At 36.4% G+C, this 15375-nt stretch overlaps 1 protein-coding gene across 1 annotated transcript; it reads right to left on the bottom strand.

The window, feature by feature from the left end:
• Positions 1 to 9311: 9311 nt before the first annotated feature.
• On the bottom strand, positions 9312 to 14707 carry LOC136034410 (carboxypeptidase N subunit 2-like). The gene is made up of 3 exons (XM_065715576.1): positions 13880 to 14707; positions 12077 to 12196; positions 9312 to 9531 (listed from the first exon to the last, which is right to left on the bottom strand). The coding sequence occupies exons 1-3, from the start codon at positions 14658 to 14660 to the stop codon at positions 9380 to 9382; spliced, it is 1053 nt and encodes a 350-aa protein (XP_065571648.1). The 5' UTR covers positions 14661 to 14707; the 3' UTR covers positions 9312 to 9379.
• Between the last annotated feature and the right edge of the window lie 668 nt (positions 14708 to 15375).

The following is a 15375-nucleotide window of genomic DNA, read 5'->3' as shown; positions in this document are numbered from 1 at the left end:
GAAATCATGACGGGGGGGGGGGGCCTCCGGGAGAGAGAATTAAACCACCTAAACAAGCTTGATCTTCTTTTCACTTTAGAGAAACATCGACGAATAATTCACGCACTTTTAATAAATTAAAGAACACAATGGAAAATGTAAAAAAAAAAATGTTAGTTTAAATTAAACGTAAAGAATAAAACAGTCAGAAAATACCTCGAACGAGAAGGAAAATCTCCATTTCTTCAGGCTTCCTGAGCAATTTAAGTGAAGTGCACGTTTCTTGGAAGAGTTATGTCTCTAATTTTATAGGTTTAGAATTATCAAAAAGTTTGGAATCAAAGGTCTGACCATGGGGGGGGGGGATTAATACATTCCCTGATGGGAAGGAGCAAGTATGAAACCCAAACATTTTTGGTTTCTGCGGGATAACATTTGGGAGAACTTCTCCGTCTCCTGTGAGGAGACATTTGTATTGGCTTTGCCATCGACACCGTTTGTAAAACGTCCCATGAAGAGCTGCGTGTTTTTCCACAATTAACGTATACATACCCCGACTGCAATACATTAACTGCTAGAACTATATCACCAAGAGAATATGAAATTTTTTAAAGCAAAATGAATCAAACAGTTCATGGTAACGAACTGTCGTAAGGAGCGACCTGGCTCAGTTGTAACCAAAACTTTAGAAAACGGAATTTTGATACCAATAGCTACATCAAAAGAATTGCATTTTAATGCTGATTTTAAATATATAAGTTTCATCAAGTTTAGTCTTACCCATCAGAAGTTACGAGCGTGAGAAATTTTACCTTATTTTAGAAAGTAGGGGGAAACACCCCCTAAAAGTCATAGACACCATCAGATTCAGCGTATCAAAGAACCCTATTGTAGAAGTTTCAAGCTCCTATCTACAATTGAATAAAAAAAAACTAGCTTTTTTAACTGAAAGTAAGGAGCGACATCAAAACTTAAAACGAACAGAAATTACTCCGTATATGAAATGGGTTGTCCCCTCTGCAATCCCTCGCTCGTTATGCTAAAGCTTTTAATTGTTTTAAAAAGTAGAATTGTGGCAAAGAGTCAAACTTTAGCGTAAAGAGCGAGGGATTGCGGAGGGGACAACCCATTTCATATACGGAGTAATTTCTGTTCGTTTTAAGTTTTAATGTCGCTCCTTACTTTCAGGTAAAAAAAACTAGTTTTTTTTTTTTTATTTAAATTCTGAACGTTTTTGATTAATGCATGTTTGATTTTGACTCTCCACACATAAATTATTAAAATGAAATTTGTATATTAATTCTTTTTTTTGACTAAATGGCTTTCTCTTAGTTTTGGTCAGACGATTTTGAGAAATAAGGGGTGGGGAAGGAGGCCTAGTTGCCCTCCAATTTTTCGGTTACTTAAAAAAGCAACTAGAACTTTTAATTTTTAGCGAACGTTTTTATTAGTAAAACATATACGCAACTTAAGAATTAACTTACGTAACAAACTTTTATATTCTTATATTTTTATTATGTATGCGAGGGGGTTGTACCCTCGTTAATACCTCGCTCTTTACACTAAATCGTAAGTTTTGTCCCAATTCTTTAAGAATGACCCCTGAATCAGAAAGGCCGTAGAATAAATAGTTGAAATTACCAAAAATGCTATAGCATAAAGAACGAGGTATTTATCTCCTCCTAAATACCTCGCTCTTTATGCTAAAGTATTTTTAGAACCCCTCATATGCGTAATAATCTCTGTTAGTTTTAAGTTTCAATGCTACTCCTTACTTTCAATTGAAAAAACGTTTTCATGTTTATTTTTGCATTTTTTTTTATAGTAATGCTAGAAAATGGTGCGCCCTTTTCATTGAATTTTTCTTCCCCCATGACATATTACTCCAAGGAAAGATCCTCCCACATAGCCCCCTACCCTCAAACCCGCCCCCTAAACCAGAAAAATCCCCCTGAAAACGTCTGTACACTTCCCAATAACCATTACTATATGTAAACACTGGTCAAAGTCTGTAACTTACAGCCCCCCAGGGATTGTGGGGGAGTAAGTCATTCCCAAAGACATAGTTATTATGGTTTTCGACTATGCGGAACAAAATGACTATCTCAAAGTTTTAATCCGTTGACTTTGGGAAAAATGAGCGTGGGAGGGGGCCTAGGTGCCCTCCAATTTTTTGGTCACTTAAAAAGGGCACTAGAACTTTTCATTTCCGTTACAATGAGCCCTTTTGCGACATTCTAGGACCACTTGATCGATACGATGACCCCTAGGGAAAAGAAAAAAAAAATAAATAAACACGCATCCGTGATCTGCCTTTCTGGCAAAAAATACGAAATTCCACATTTTTCTAGATAGGAGCTTTAAACTTTTGCTATAGGGTTCTCTGATACGCCGAATGCGATGGTTTGATTTTCGTTAAGATTCTATGACTTTTAGGGGATGTTTCCCCCTATTTTCCAAAATAAGGCAAATTTTGACAAAATAATGACAAAGACTAAATTTTATGAAACTTATATATTTAAAATCAGCATAAAAATTCGATTCTTTTGATGTATCTTTTAGCATCAAAATTCCGTTTTTTAGAGTTTCGTTTACTATTGAGCCGGGTCGCTCCTTACTACAGTTCGTTACCAAGAACTGTTTGAAAATGCGGAATTTTGTGTTTTTTGTCAGAAGGCAGATCACAGATGCGTGTTTATTTGTTTGTTTTTTTTTTCCAGGGATGATCATATTGACCCAGTAGTCCTAGAATGTTGCAAGAGGGCTCATTCTAACGGAAATGAAAAGTCCTAATGCCCTTTTATAAGTGACCAAAAAATTGGAGAGCACCTAGGCCCCCTCCTACGCTAATTATTTCCCCAAAGTCACCGGATCAAATTTCTGGGATAGCCGTTTTTTCAGCATGGTTGAAAAACCTTATAACTATGTCTTTGGGGACGACTTACTCCCCCAAAGTCCCCGTGGGAGGGGCTACAAGTTAAAAATTTAGACCAGTGCTTACATATAGTAATGGTTATTGGGAAGTGTACAGACGTTTTCAGGGGGATGTTTTGGTTGGGGGAGTAGTTGAGAAGAGAGGGATATGTTCGGGGAACTTTCCATAGAGGAATTGGTCATGGGGGGAGAAAATTTCCATGAAGAGAGCGCAGGATTTTCTTACATCATTAAAAAAAAAAAACAATGGAAAAATAAATATGAAAAAGTTTTTCAACTGAAAGTAAGGAGTAGCATTAACACTTAAAACGAACGCACATGAGGGGTTCACCTCCTCCTAATACCTCGCTCTTTACGCTAAAGTATTTTTAATAGTTTCAACTATTTATTCTACGGCCTTTGTGATACAGGGGTTATTCTTAAGGAATTGGGACAAAATTATGCTTTAGCGTAGATAGAGAGGTACTGACAAAGGGGTGAATCCCCTCATATACGTAATAAAAACATGCGAATACAGAAGTTCGTTATGTAAGCTAATTTGTAAGCTATGTATATCTTTTACTAATCAAAACGTTCATAAAAATTAAAAGTCCTAGTTGCCTTTTTAAGTAACCAAAACATTAGAGTGTGACTAGGCCTCCTCCCCCGCTTCTTTTTTCTCAAATCATTCGATCAAAATTAAGAGAAAGCCATTTAGCCAATAAAATAAATATGCAAATTTCGTTGTAATTATTCATATGCGGAGAGCCAAAATCAGAACATGCATTAATTCAAAAACGTTCAGAAATTAAACAAAAAAAAGTTGTTTTTTAACTGAAAGTAAGGAGCGACATTAAAACTTAAAACGAACAGAAATTAATTCGTATATGAAAGGGGCTGCTCCTCATCAACGCCCCGCTTTTTACGCCAAAGTTTTTTACTTTTTTAAGAAGTAGAGTTAAGAGAAAGAGTCAAACTCTTTAAAGGTTCACACAAATTATACTTGGCTGAAATTCTTGCATTTCATGTCCAGTGCAGTAAACCCAAAATATACTTCACATACTGAAAGGAGAGGGATCTAATGCGCTTTTTATCACTATTTGTAAAAATAATCCTTAAAGGCGAAAGCGCTAGCAAGTTTTGGGATACACCCAACTCTTGATCATATTAAAGTTCTAAATTTTAATCAGGCGGTGAGAACTCAAATACGAAATGTGATCGTGAGAACCCAATCAGAATCACAGGGTTGGTCATAAGTAACCATAGCATTTCTTTCTGCACCTTAAAATTTTTGAAATTTCCACGCAGCACTAAGGTCATTACCAGCTGACTGGCTAAACTTCTCTACTATATGAGACTATATATTTTTGAAGCAAGTTGCTGAATTTGCGCTTAGTAAACAGTTATATATAGTTGACTGCCGATTTTTAGGCCGGCCACACTTACTCCAAAGATTATAACAGAATTTACGCTTATTACAAGCTTCAGATAGTGCGCTATTTTCACACCGTTTTGGAATTTCATTGCCAACTCAGACCTTACGAGAAGGGAATGCCGAAAATTCAGCACAACGCAGTGCATGAGTTATTTCTGCACAATAAATGTTCAGCAGAATTTGTTTTTCACTCTCCGGTAAGGCTGATTTCCGAATGAGAAAATGATAGGGAACTTTGATCCTCTCAAAACTATCATATAAGACTGATCGATAAGTACACTCATCGATATCCTTCCAAGTAGTCTTGATAGTCCATTTTTTGGGTGGAGGCTTAGAGAGAATACCATTTAATTCAATTCTGTTAAAAACAGAGAAATGATCAGATGCTCAGACACCGTAATCAACACAATATAGCCCTTTTGGATTAATATCACTGATGAAAAAAATAAAATCAGAATTTGGAAGTCAAGCCTGCATTAGAAATATTTGTGAGAGGTGAATCGTTTGGTATAACATGTAGGTCACTGCAACTGGCTAGAAATGTCTGGGATCTAAGAGAATCAGAGTTAGATAGATCAGAGTTAAACACCCATCAGAACCCAGCCTAGACCTCTCGAAACACAACCAGCGACAATATTAGAAAGTTTCAAATAAGCGGTAACAAGTTTCTCTTTGGAATCGCTATCTCTGTAATCAGTTGGTATATAAACTGAAATGACAACTAGAGTATCTATTTTTGCTGAAACGAAAAAGTCCGTAATCTTTTATAGGCCTAGATTTAGTCTAATGCTTACAAGAACTGCCACTCCACAGGAAGGTTGTCTCCTGCCAGAGTGGAATGCGGGGGAGCCAAAAACTTTACTTTCCTGAATATTCAGAAGCCTAAGTGATTTCGGTGATAGAAAGTGTTCTTGAAGGTATTAAATAAAAAAAAAATAATTTTTTTAGCTGAAAGTAAGGAGCGACATTAAAACTTAAAACGAACAGAAATTACTCCGTATATGAAATGGGTTGTCCCCTCCGCAATCCCTCGCTCTTTACGCTAAAGCTTTTAATTGTTTTAAAAAGTAGAATTGTGGCAAAGAGTCAAAATTTAGCGTAAAGAGCGAGGGATTGCGGAAGGGACAACCCATTTCATATACGGAGTAATTTCTGTTCGTTTTAAGTTTTAATGTCGCTCCTTACTTTCAGCTAAAAAAATTAGTTTTTTTTATTTAAATTCTGAACGTTTTTGAATTAATGCATGTTTGGTTTTGGCTCTCCGCACATAAATTATTAAAATGAAATTTGTATATTAATTCTTTTTTTGGCGAAATGGCTTTCTCTTAGTTTTGATCAGACGATTTTGAGAAATAAGGGGTGGAGAAGGAGGCCTAGTTGCCCTCCAATTTTTCGGTTACTTAAAAAGGCAACTAGAACTTTTAATTTTTAACGAACGTTTTATTAGTAAAAAATATACGTAACTTAAGAATTAACTTACGCAACAAACTTTCATAACCTTATATTTTTATGATGTGTACGAGGGGGTTTGTACCCTCGTTAATACCTCGCTCTTTACACTAAATCGTAAGTTTTGTCCAAATTCTTTAAGAATGACCCCTGAATCAGAAAGGCCGTAGAATAAATAGTTGAAATTACTAAAAATACTTTAGCATAAAGAGCAAGGTATTTATCTCCTCCTAAAAACCTCGCTCTTTATGCTAAAGTGTTTTTAGAACCCCTCATATGCGTAATAATCTCTGTTCGTTTTAAGTTTCAATGCTACTTCTTCCTTTCATTTGAAAAAACGTTTTCATGTTTATTTTTCATTGTTTTCTTATAGTAATGCTAGAGAATCCTGCGCCCTTGTCATTGAATTTTTCTTCCCCCATGACAGATTCCTCCAAGGAAAGATCCTCCAACATAGCCCCCTCTCCTCAGCCCCATCCCCAAACAAAATAAAATCCCCCTGAAAACGTCTGTACACTTCCCAATAACCATTACTATATGTAAACACTGGTCAAAGTTTGTAACTTGCAGCCCCTCCCTCAGGAATTGCGGGGGAGTAAGTCATCCCCAAAGACATATTTATTATGGTTTTCGACTATGTTGAACAAAATGGCTATCTCAAAATTTTGATCCGTTGACTTTGGGAAAAAAATGAGCGTGGGAGGGGGCCTAGATGCCCTCCAATTTTTTTGGTCACTTAAAAAGGGCACTAGAACTTTTCATTTCCGTTAGAATGAGCCCTCTTGCGACATTCTTGGACCACTTGGTCGATACGATGACCCCTGAAAAAAAAAAAAAACAACAAATAAACACGCACCCGTGATTTGTCTTCTGGCAAAAAAAACAAAATTCCACATTTTTGTAGGTAGGAGCTTGAAACTTCTACAGTAGGGTTCTCTGATACGCTGAATCTGATGGTGTCATTTTCGTTAAGATCCTGCGACTTTTAGGGGGTATTTCCCCCTATTTTCCTAAATAAGGCAAATTTTCTCAGGCTCGTAACTTTTGATGAGTAAGACTAAACTTGAAGAAACTTATATATTTAAAATCAGCATTAAAATGCGATTCTTTTTATGTAGCTATTGATATCAAAATTCAATTTTTTAGAGTTTTGGTTACTATTGAGCCGGGTCGCTCCTTACTACAATTCGTTACCACGAACTGTTTGAAAAGATATCAGTGCAACGTATAAGACTTTCTATTGGTGGTATTTTTTCAACATCACTACCATTAAGGTTTCAACATACTGCATGGAGAGGGGAACAGTTTATTTTGGCAATAGTTTCTGTGCTTCATGACATTTAAAACTGTAGCATGGGTGATTTAGACCCCGTCATAGTATACTGTCAAGGGGCAGCTTTGGTACTCATTTGAGCTCCAGCACATCTGGTGCATTTCAGAGGGTTTTTGTACGACTTGGCTGCAGCGCCAAAGACTGGTGTTCATAGGAACGCATAGGGTGGAACTTTTACCCTGACAATGACAATCTGTCAAAAACAAAGCAGGGAGGGGACTGAATTACGCTCAATTAGCTCTCCTTTGACTCAAACTGTAACTTTAATAACTGGGTTGCTCCTATACGGGAGGCTATATAATGCTTACAAGAACTGCCACTCTGCCGGAAGGTTGTCTCCTGCCAAAGTGGATTGTGGGAGAGCCAAAAACTTTTCTTTCCTGAATATTCAGAAGCCTAAGCGATTTCGGTAATAGAAAGTGCTCTTGATGGTAAAAGATATCACTGCAACACATAAGACTTTCTAATGGTGGCATTTTTTCAACAGCACAACCATTAAGGTTTCAATATACTAAGTGGAAAGGGGGAAGAGTTTATTTTGGTAATAGCTTCTGTGCTTCATGACATTTAAAACTGTAGCATGGGTGATTTGGAGACCTTCATAGTATTCTGGCAAGGGACAGTTTTGGCACTCATTTGAGCTCCAGCACATCTGGAGCATTTCACAGGGTTTTTGCACAATTTGGCTGCATGGCCGAAAACTGGTGTTCTTAGCAACGTATAGGGAGGAGCTTGTACTCCGACAATGACAATCTATCATAAACAAAGCAGGGAGGGGACTGAATTACGCTCAATTAGCTCTCCTTTGACTCAAACTGTAACTCGAATGACTGGGATGCTCCTACACTGGAGACTACTAGACAGTATGTTATGGACCCCTTCTTCGGTAGTCTCGGGGGTGGACGCGCCGTACGAATCAAGGGCATTTCACAGAGGCGTCGACAGGTTTATCATTTTTCATAGCATCAACAAGTGAGTCTGCACCATGCTGATCGTTAACCGCTACTTTCCAATCTTTCTTGCGGGGCTTTTGTTCAAGAATACTAGACACATAGCTACCATAGATTCTATCAAGAAAAGTTTCATGGAATGGAGCGTCCTGCAATACCTTAGGAGGGTTTTTCAGGATAACCGCATAAGAAGGCTTCGTAGTTTGGGAGTGAGGGGAAGGAACTTTCCAATCACTGATGGGAGTTGAACGGCGATTAGAAGCTACAAAGTTATCAAACTTAGCACAGAGTTCATTTACCTTTCTAGACAGAGTCGCTGTTATATCTGCTGTTAATTCATTGGAACGTCATTGAGCTGAAATACGAAGGCTACAAAGTTAATAAGAAAAACTGGACAAAAAGACAAATTAAATCTACTTTTCAATGTATTACCAAGGGTCTCCCTCAACAGAGATTAGAAATCGACAGAAATAAAAGTCATTAAAAAAAAAAAAAATTGTTGCCATTTACACAGAAAAATCAATTTGGTTTATTTATCGATAGGGTCCAAGTCTGGCTTGGACCCTATTATTATATTATATATATATATATATATATATATATATATATATATATATATATATGTTATAATATTAAATTATATTATTATTGATTGGCTTTGTAGTCTGGGAGCGAGGAGAAGGAACTTCCCAATCACTGATGGGAGTTGAACGGCGATCAGAAGCTACAAAGTTATCAAACTTAGCACAGAGTTCATTTACCTTTCTAGACAGAGTCGCTGTTATATCTGCTGTTAATTCATTGGAACGTCATTGAGCTGAAAGATGAAGGCTACAAAATTAATAAAAAAAAAAAAAACTGGGCAAAAAAACAAATTAAATCTACTTTTCAATGCATCACCAAGGGTCTCCGTAAACAAAGATTAAAAGAAAAATCAGTTTGGATTATTTGTCGATAGGGTCCAAAGGTCTAAAGGTTAATGGATACTAGTAAGGTTCTTTTGCATCTCGGTTCAATTTACTTCATGTGGGTGATTGACAATAGGACATTCCTAATTTTTTCTATTCATTTTAAATCATCGTACATCCCAACTTCGTGGTTATCCTCTTCTTTTTTTTTAAATTTTGGTTGCTAGAATACTGTCTTTCCAACTAGTTATCAACCAAAAGTTGCTCGTAATATCTTTTTTCTAAAAAGGAATATTTTTCAAAATAAACTAGCAACATGATACTAAAGGTTAGAACAAGTAAGCTCAAACAGTGAATGTTTTATTTAAAGAAAAAAGCAATGGATTTTTAGAACTAGCTAATATAAAAAAATTTAAAGCTCTATCTTAATATCTTTGCAAGAATCCTTTAAGAACTCTGTCAGCTTAATACCATCCTGACAAACGGCACCCGGAAGATGTACTAGATATTCTTCATCTTTTGATAGCCAACCAAATGTGCTGCATGAGCATTTCAATGGGTTTCCTGTAAAATAAATGTAATACCAGGAGTGTATATAGACTTGCTTCTTAGAGTTGTACATCTAATTGATGTTTTGGTGAGTTTTAAGCAAACTGAATAAACATTTTACGGACCCACCGGCAGCTATCGTCTGGGCGATCACTTTGTCTGGCGTCAGTCACTTTGATGACTGTGGTATTATTCACAGTCTATCACATTTTTTTTTCTCGTGATCAGCGGTGTTTCGCTCTAAAGTAGTAAGATATAGCAGCTCAAAACTTTCCTTGGGTTTAAAAAATCCTGATAAAACTTTGTATTATCTCTTTAATAACCTAAATGAAACTTCTAAATCTTTCATAAGTTTTAGAAAGTCACACCGTAAATCCTGATTTAGAAACAGAAGTTCTGATTTTTTCTTTCGTAAAATTTTTGATTTTCATATTTATTATATTTAGATATTTCACCCTTTGAAAATCAAGCAAAAAAAGATAGACTCTTTTATATCTGAATATGGAGCGTGCATTAAGAAATAAAATTTTATGCACTGAACTGTTTCATGGGTGTTCATTAACCGCAGAAAAGAGTACACAGTCTTAATCTCGGTAAACACAAAAACTATGTAGATACAGAGTTTAATGGTTAATTCATCACAAATAACTTATTTAAGAAATCCTGTAATTACGGGTTGACCTTGCAAATAATAAATTACAATAATCATAAAGCATAAGTACACTTGACACGGGGTAACAAAAACAGTGACAAAAAACCTTTTCTTAATAGTTTGAATAAAAATGACCAGAAATTTAGGGAAACTCGAGATTTAGGAGGGAGCGAGACCTCCTCCCTGGGTGTATCCCTGTATGCATTTCGATTACAAAACTAAAAGCCCTGATAATTTCAACTTCGATTGAACTATCAGTTTTTTTTAACAGGTCCGTATCCAGAGGAGCATGGAAATTCCTGGTTTGAATTCCCCCCTCTCGCGAAATTTGACTCCAACTTGTTGTTGCGTTTTTAAAAGTTCTTTTTGTGGCGATTTAAACACATTTTCAACACAAAATACACTTATTATGCATAAAAATTACGTTACCCGTGGGCATAACGTTCAGTTCCTAAAGTACTAGAATTGCCCAAATTTGCGTGCTATACAGCGATTTTCGGTGCTATAGTCGAAAAATTTACTCTAATAGCGCTGACATCGTGCTAAGATAGCACTGTCGTGCTAAAGGTCGCCACCTTGTCAATGGGTCGCAGTCACAGCCCTTGGCTTGAGCTTTTCTTCGTCTTATAATACATTTTTTAATGCGGTAGTTTTATCTCAACCATGTTCTTTTTATCATTATTAAACAGTTTTTTTTTTACTTGCGTTATGTGTGGCAATTAGGATGGCAGTAGAATCAAAAGCAAAACGAAATAAACAATTATATAAAATAGGGGCAAATATTTCAAGCTGTTTTTCATAGACGGTTGGCCAAAAAGGACAATTTTTGGCAATCTGTCGTCCTTCACTCGCAGAGCATCCCTTAGCCACTTCAACCTTCTTCCTATTGTAGCCTTAGAAAGTGGGATTGAACCACACATTTCATACAGCCTGTTGTTTGAATTACGGTCAGTAGTCGGATACCCAAAACAATCCGTAGACAATTTCTCTGAAAAACATCTAGCAGATCTTAACCCGATTTTATGAGTGCCCATGCTTCAGAACTATATTCATACACTGTCATCACTGTAGCTTCCAATGTTCTAATCTTGGTTCGCATACTTATATTCCTATTCTTCCAAAAAAATTTCAACTGTAAGAAAACACCCTGTGCCATGGCTATTTTACTTTTAACATCTTTGCTATACCCGCTCTCTTTACAAATATTACTACCAAGGTAAATGAAGCTGTCTACTTGATCGATCTTTTCGTCACCCAGCATCACCTTTTCATCTTCACTTATTTCTAGCCTAGCGTCTTAATCTTCTTAACATTAACTTTCAAACCTATTCTAGCATCCTGGACCCGCAAAACCACTAAAAGTTAATTTATTTTGATCATACTTTCATCTAGTATACCCTTATCACCAGCAATATCTAAGTCCAAGAAAGTTGTTCTTCGCCATTTTATTTCGTGCTCTCCCATTGCCTTTCCTGTGCTTTTTTAGACAAATTCTATCAAATTATCTATTAAAATCGGGATAGAACTCAATCCTGCATAACTCCTCATTTTACACAAAACCACCTACTAGCCTGGTCAACTCAGCACAAAAAAAATGTCTCTTGTCAAATTTACCATTGCTTTTGTCACAAAATAAATCAGGCTGTTTACAATTAGTAGAACACACTTATTTATGCATGATTTAGGACTCGTTTTTGCTACACAAGAATCCTCTTGGGGAGAGCTATTTAACCCCCAGTCCATGCATACTTACTTGACTCTCTAGCGAGGATTTCCTCTCTACTCTAGGAAAGAATATATCTACGTCTTCTAAGCCCAATAATTTGAGGTAGGTACAAAGTAAGATTTATTTTTAGCCTTTAAATTTTGCAGAGTTGCACAGATTTTAGAAAATGTCGTTATCCATACCATGAAGTTTGATGAGACCCATATTTTTCCACATTGTTTGTATTAACGGGTTGAACACATCTTCGTACAAGACTTCGATATGGTTGTCAGTGAAGTCAACTATTGTGTGGGGATTTATTCCTAAAACATAAGAAACAGGTTAAAAGATTACTAGACCGAATTCAATATTTGCTTGCAAGAGGATTATTTCGTAACAGAATAGTTAACTAAGTTTCAATTTTCATAATTTTTCCTCAGTTGCTTTGATGTTCTCATTGAAGTAACTCTAGGCTAATAGCTTCTTTTCCCTATGTGAATCAGTAGCGACAATTGTATTTATTATTATTGATGTTGGTTTCATTTGTTTTTAGTTTAGTGTTTTTTTTCTTTTTGTCTTGTGCTGAGGATGCCTAGTTTGGATACAGGCGAAATATCCGCGTTATTTTAGTCTTTCCTCAATCCAATGACCCCTTCCGAAGTTCATACGACCATCCCTTCTTTAAAAACCTTATATACCCCCCAGGACAAAGCTTACAAAACTTGTCCTGAGGGTGGCGGGAGGCTGTCATCCTCTAATACATAATTTCCGGACCTTTTAACTACACTGAAAAAAATGGCTATTTCAAAATTATGAGGAAATGTGTTTTGGGGAATGGTACGCGTGTTGGGGGGGGGGGGGGTAGTTCCCCTCCAATTACTTTTGACTATTAAAGGGGGAACTATCCCCGTCAGTTTCAAATCGAATGTGCCTTTTTGAAGTTTTTGCGGCAATAAATGGCCTTCTCAAAATTTTTATCAGATGGATTTTGGGAAATACGAGGTGTTGGGAGGGGTGTCGGCCTTCCGATCACTTTGAATCTTAAAAAGGGTACTAGAACTTCTGATTACCAATTTAGCGAGCCCCTCTGAAGTTTATACGATCATCCTTTCTATAAGAGCCTTATGTGCCCCCAGGGCATTACTTACAACCCTAGCCCTGAGGGTGGTCGGGGAGTTATGGTCCTCAAAGACATAATTTCTGAACCTTTTTAACTACGTTGAACAAAATGGATATCTCAAAATTTTGATTGGATGTGCTTAGGGAAATGGTGGGTGTGTGAGGGGGGCTACTACTATTACTACTAATAACTCACTGCAGTACCAAGCCGCCTGAGTCCAACACAGATCGAATATGTTCAGGAAATGGCGAGAGTAGGAGGGGGTTAGTTGCCCTTCAATAACTTTCGACTACTAAAAAGGGCACTAGCCCTTTCAATTTCTAATCGAATTAGCCCTTTCGGAAGTTTCTCGGACAACAAATGTCTATCTGTAAATTTCTATCAGATACATTTCGGGAAAATACGAGGTGTGGAGGGTGTCCACCCTCCCATCACTCTGAATTTCAAAAACGGCACTAAAACATCTGATTAGCAATCCAATGAGCCCTCTCCGAAGTTTATACGATCACCCGCTCTATATAAATCTTATATGCCCCTAGAGCATAACTTACTACCCCTGCTCTGAGGGCTGTTGGGGGGTCGTCATCCTCAAATACATAATTTCTAGACCTTCCAACTACGCTAAACAAAGTGGCTATCTCGAAATTTTGATTGGATGTGTTTGGGGAAATGGTGGGTGTGAGAGGGGATTTAGTTGTACAGTGACAACTCCTTCGATACGAAGTGCCCTCGTTTATAGCGGAAAAAAACAATACATTGCACCCATATCGCTCTTTACATAGGCAGCGCTATTGAGCTGCCTATGATATCACATAAATTCAAATAAGACAGTAGGATCCTATAGTTTGTTAAGATTTGTTTTCTTTAACAAAACAAATTGACTTACCTGATATAGCATCTTTCTCAATTTTTTCTATCCCACAACCGGTCAGTACAATGGAAACCATATCTTTCGAGTTGAAATGTAAAGTCCCTTCTTTAATCACATCCAGTTGATTATATTTCAAATCAACTTCAGCTACCATTGGTAATTCCATAAAAGCATTTCTTGGTATTTCTTTTATCTTATTCTCAGCAAAAGAAATATATCTCAATTTTTCATTTCTTGCAAAAGGTTCAATGTAAGATATTTCATTCCTTTGGAGCAAAAGTGTGTTAATATGATTCATAATTGGAAAGCCTCTGACTTCTTTTATTCCATTGTCGTGCATATACAAAGCTACTAATTTTTCATAGTTATATAGTTGGCTAAAATCAAAAGAGTCCAAATTTCTGTTTTCTTTAATAATTAGCGTTTCTAATGTATGAAAAGATCCTTCAAACGCCCTTACATCAAATGTAGTCACATTAGAGTTACCTATCATAATAGCAAGAAAATCTTTATCCCCGTCAATATTCCTAGGTAATGCTTTAAGATCTCCATTTAATATCTGGAGATGATTGAAGCTATCAATCTCAGTTACGGAATCTAATACTTTTCTCAATTTCCTGACTGTTAGCTCTGTTGAATTACAAAATAAACTTGGTAATGGGTAGCTGGTGAACTGTCCACAGCTGCAAGGATGAGTTAGTGATTTATCCTTAGGACAGTACTGAGACTGAAATGGTTCATTTGAGTATGTTTCCTTGATTAAAAATATTAGGAAAGATAAAAATATCCTGTTCATTATGTTCTTATCTCGTAACAAACAATTTCGAGACTAATTTTATTTTTGATCATCGACTTGCATAAGAATCGAGATAAGAGTGTTTACTACTGACATCCCAAGCGTTTTGATGAATAATCTAATTAAACAGGTAGCACATATATTTTGAATTGACACTTACTAGTTAGGGCAATAATATCACCCTGACTAGTTTTAGGGTAATAATTTAGGATTTAGGTTTTTCTATTAAGAAGGATTTTGGTACCAGCCAAGCTTGTACTCAGGTAAGGGGGGGGGGAAGCTATAATCCATTGCCTCTCAAATCTTGTTTGATAAATGTCTCGGTATCTCAAATCTTGAGATTTCTTTGTTTGTATTATTTCATGTGTTTGTATAATTTGTTATATTACACATGGGATTCAACAATTTTGGGTTTTTATTTTTGAAAAAAAGAACTATATTATGCCCTTTTCAAATATAGCTCCTTGTGTTCTTAACTGTTACCAACAACAGCCCTTGCAGGACACAAATTTTTACCATTTTTTTTTTTAGCATAAAACAGTTTGAGTTCTTTTCAAAGAACTATTGGAAGATATTCCAGAAATCGGCCTAGTGCAAAGGAAAAGTAAATTAAGAGATCACACTTTCTAAATGTATCTCGTCATCTAGTGGCAAAAGTGGGTGACTTTTATAGTCATGTACATCCATGTAAATAAAAACCTATATAGCGTCATTT

This window comes from Artemia franciscana, chromosome 13 (assembly GCF_032884065.1).
Source record: "Artemia franciscana chromosome 13, ASM3288406v1, whole genome shotgun sequence".
Classification (NCBI taxonomy): domain Eukaryota; kingdom Metazoa; phylum Arthropoda; class Branchiopoda; order Anostraca; family Artemiidae; genus Artemia; species Artemia franciscana.
This window is presented reverse-complemented; position numbering and strand designations above follow the sequence as displayed.

Bases quoted from the DNA above. Each gene is read 5' to 3' on its own strand.
- LOC136034410 (XM_065715576.1), bottom strand. From the start codon at position 14,660: ATGAACAGGATATTTTTATCTTTCCTAATATTTTTAATCAAGGAAACA. The intron at 12,197-13,879 runs GTAAGTCAATTT...CTTATGTTTTAG, and splicing joins TGAGAAAGATGCTATATCAG to GAATAAATCCCCACACAATA. The intron at 9,532-12,076 runs GTATGGATAACG...TTTATTTTACAG, and splicing joins GGGTCTCATCAAACTTCATG to GAAACCCATTGAAATGCTCA.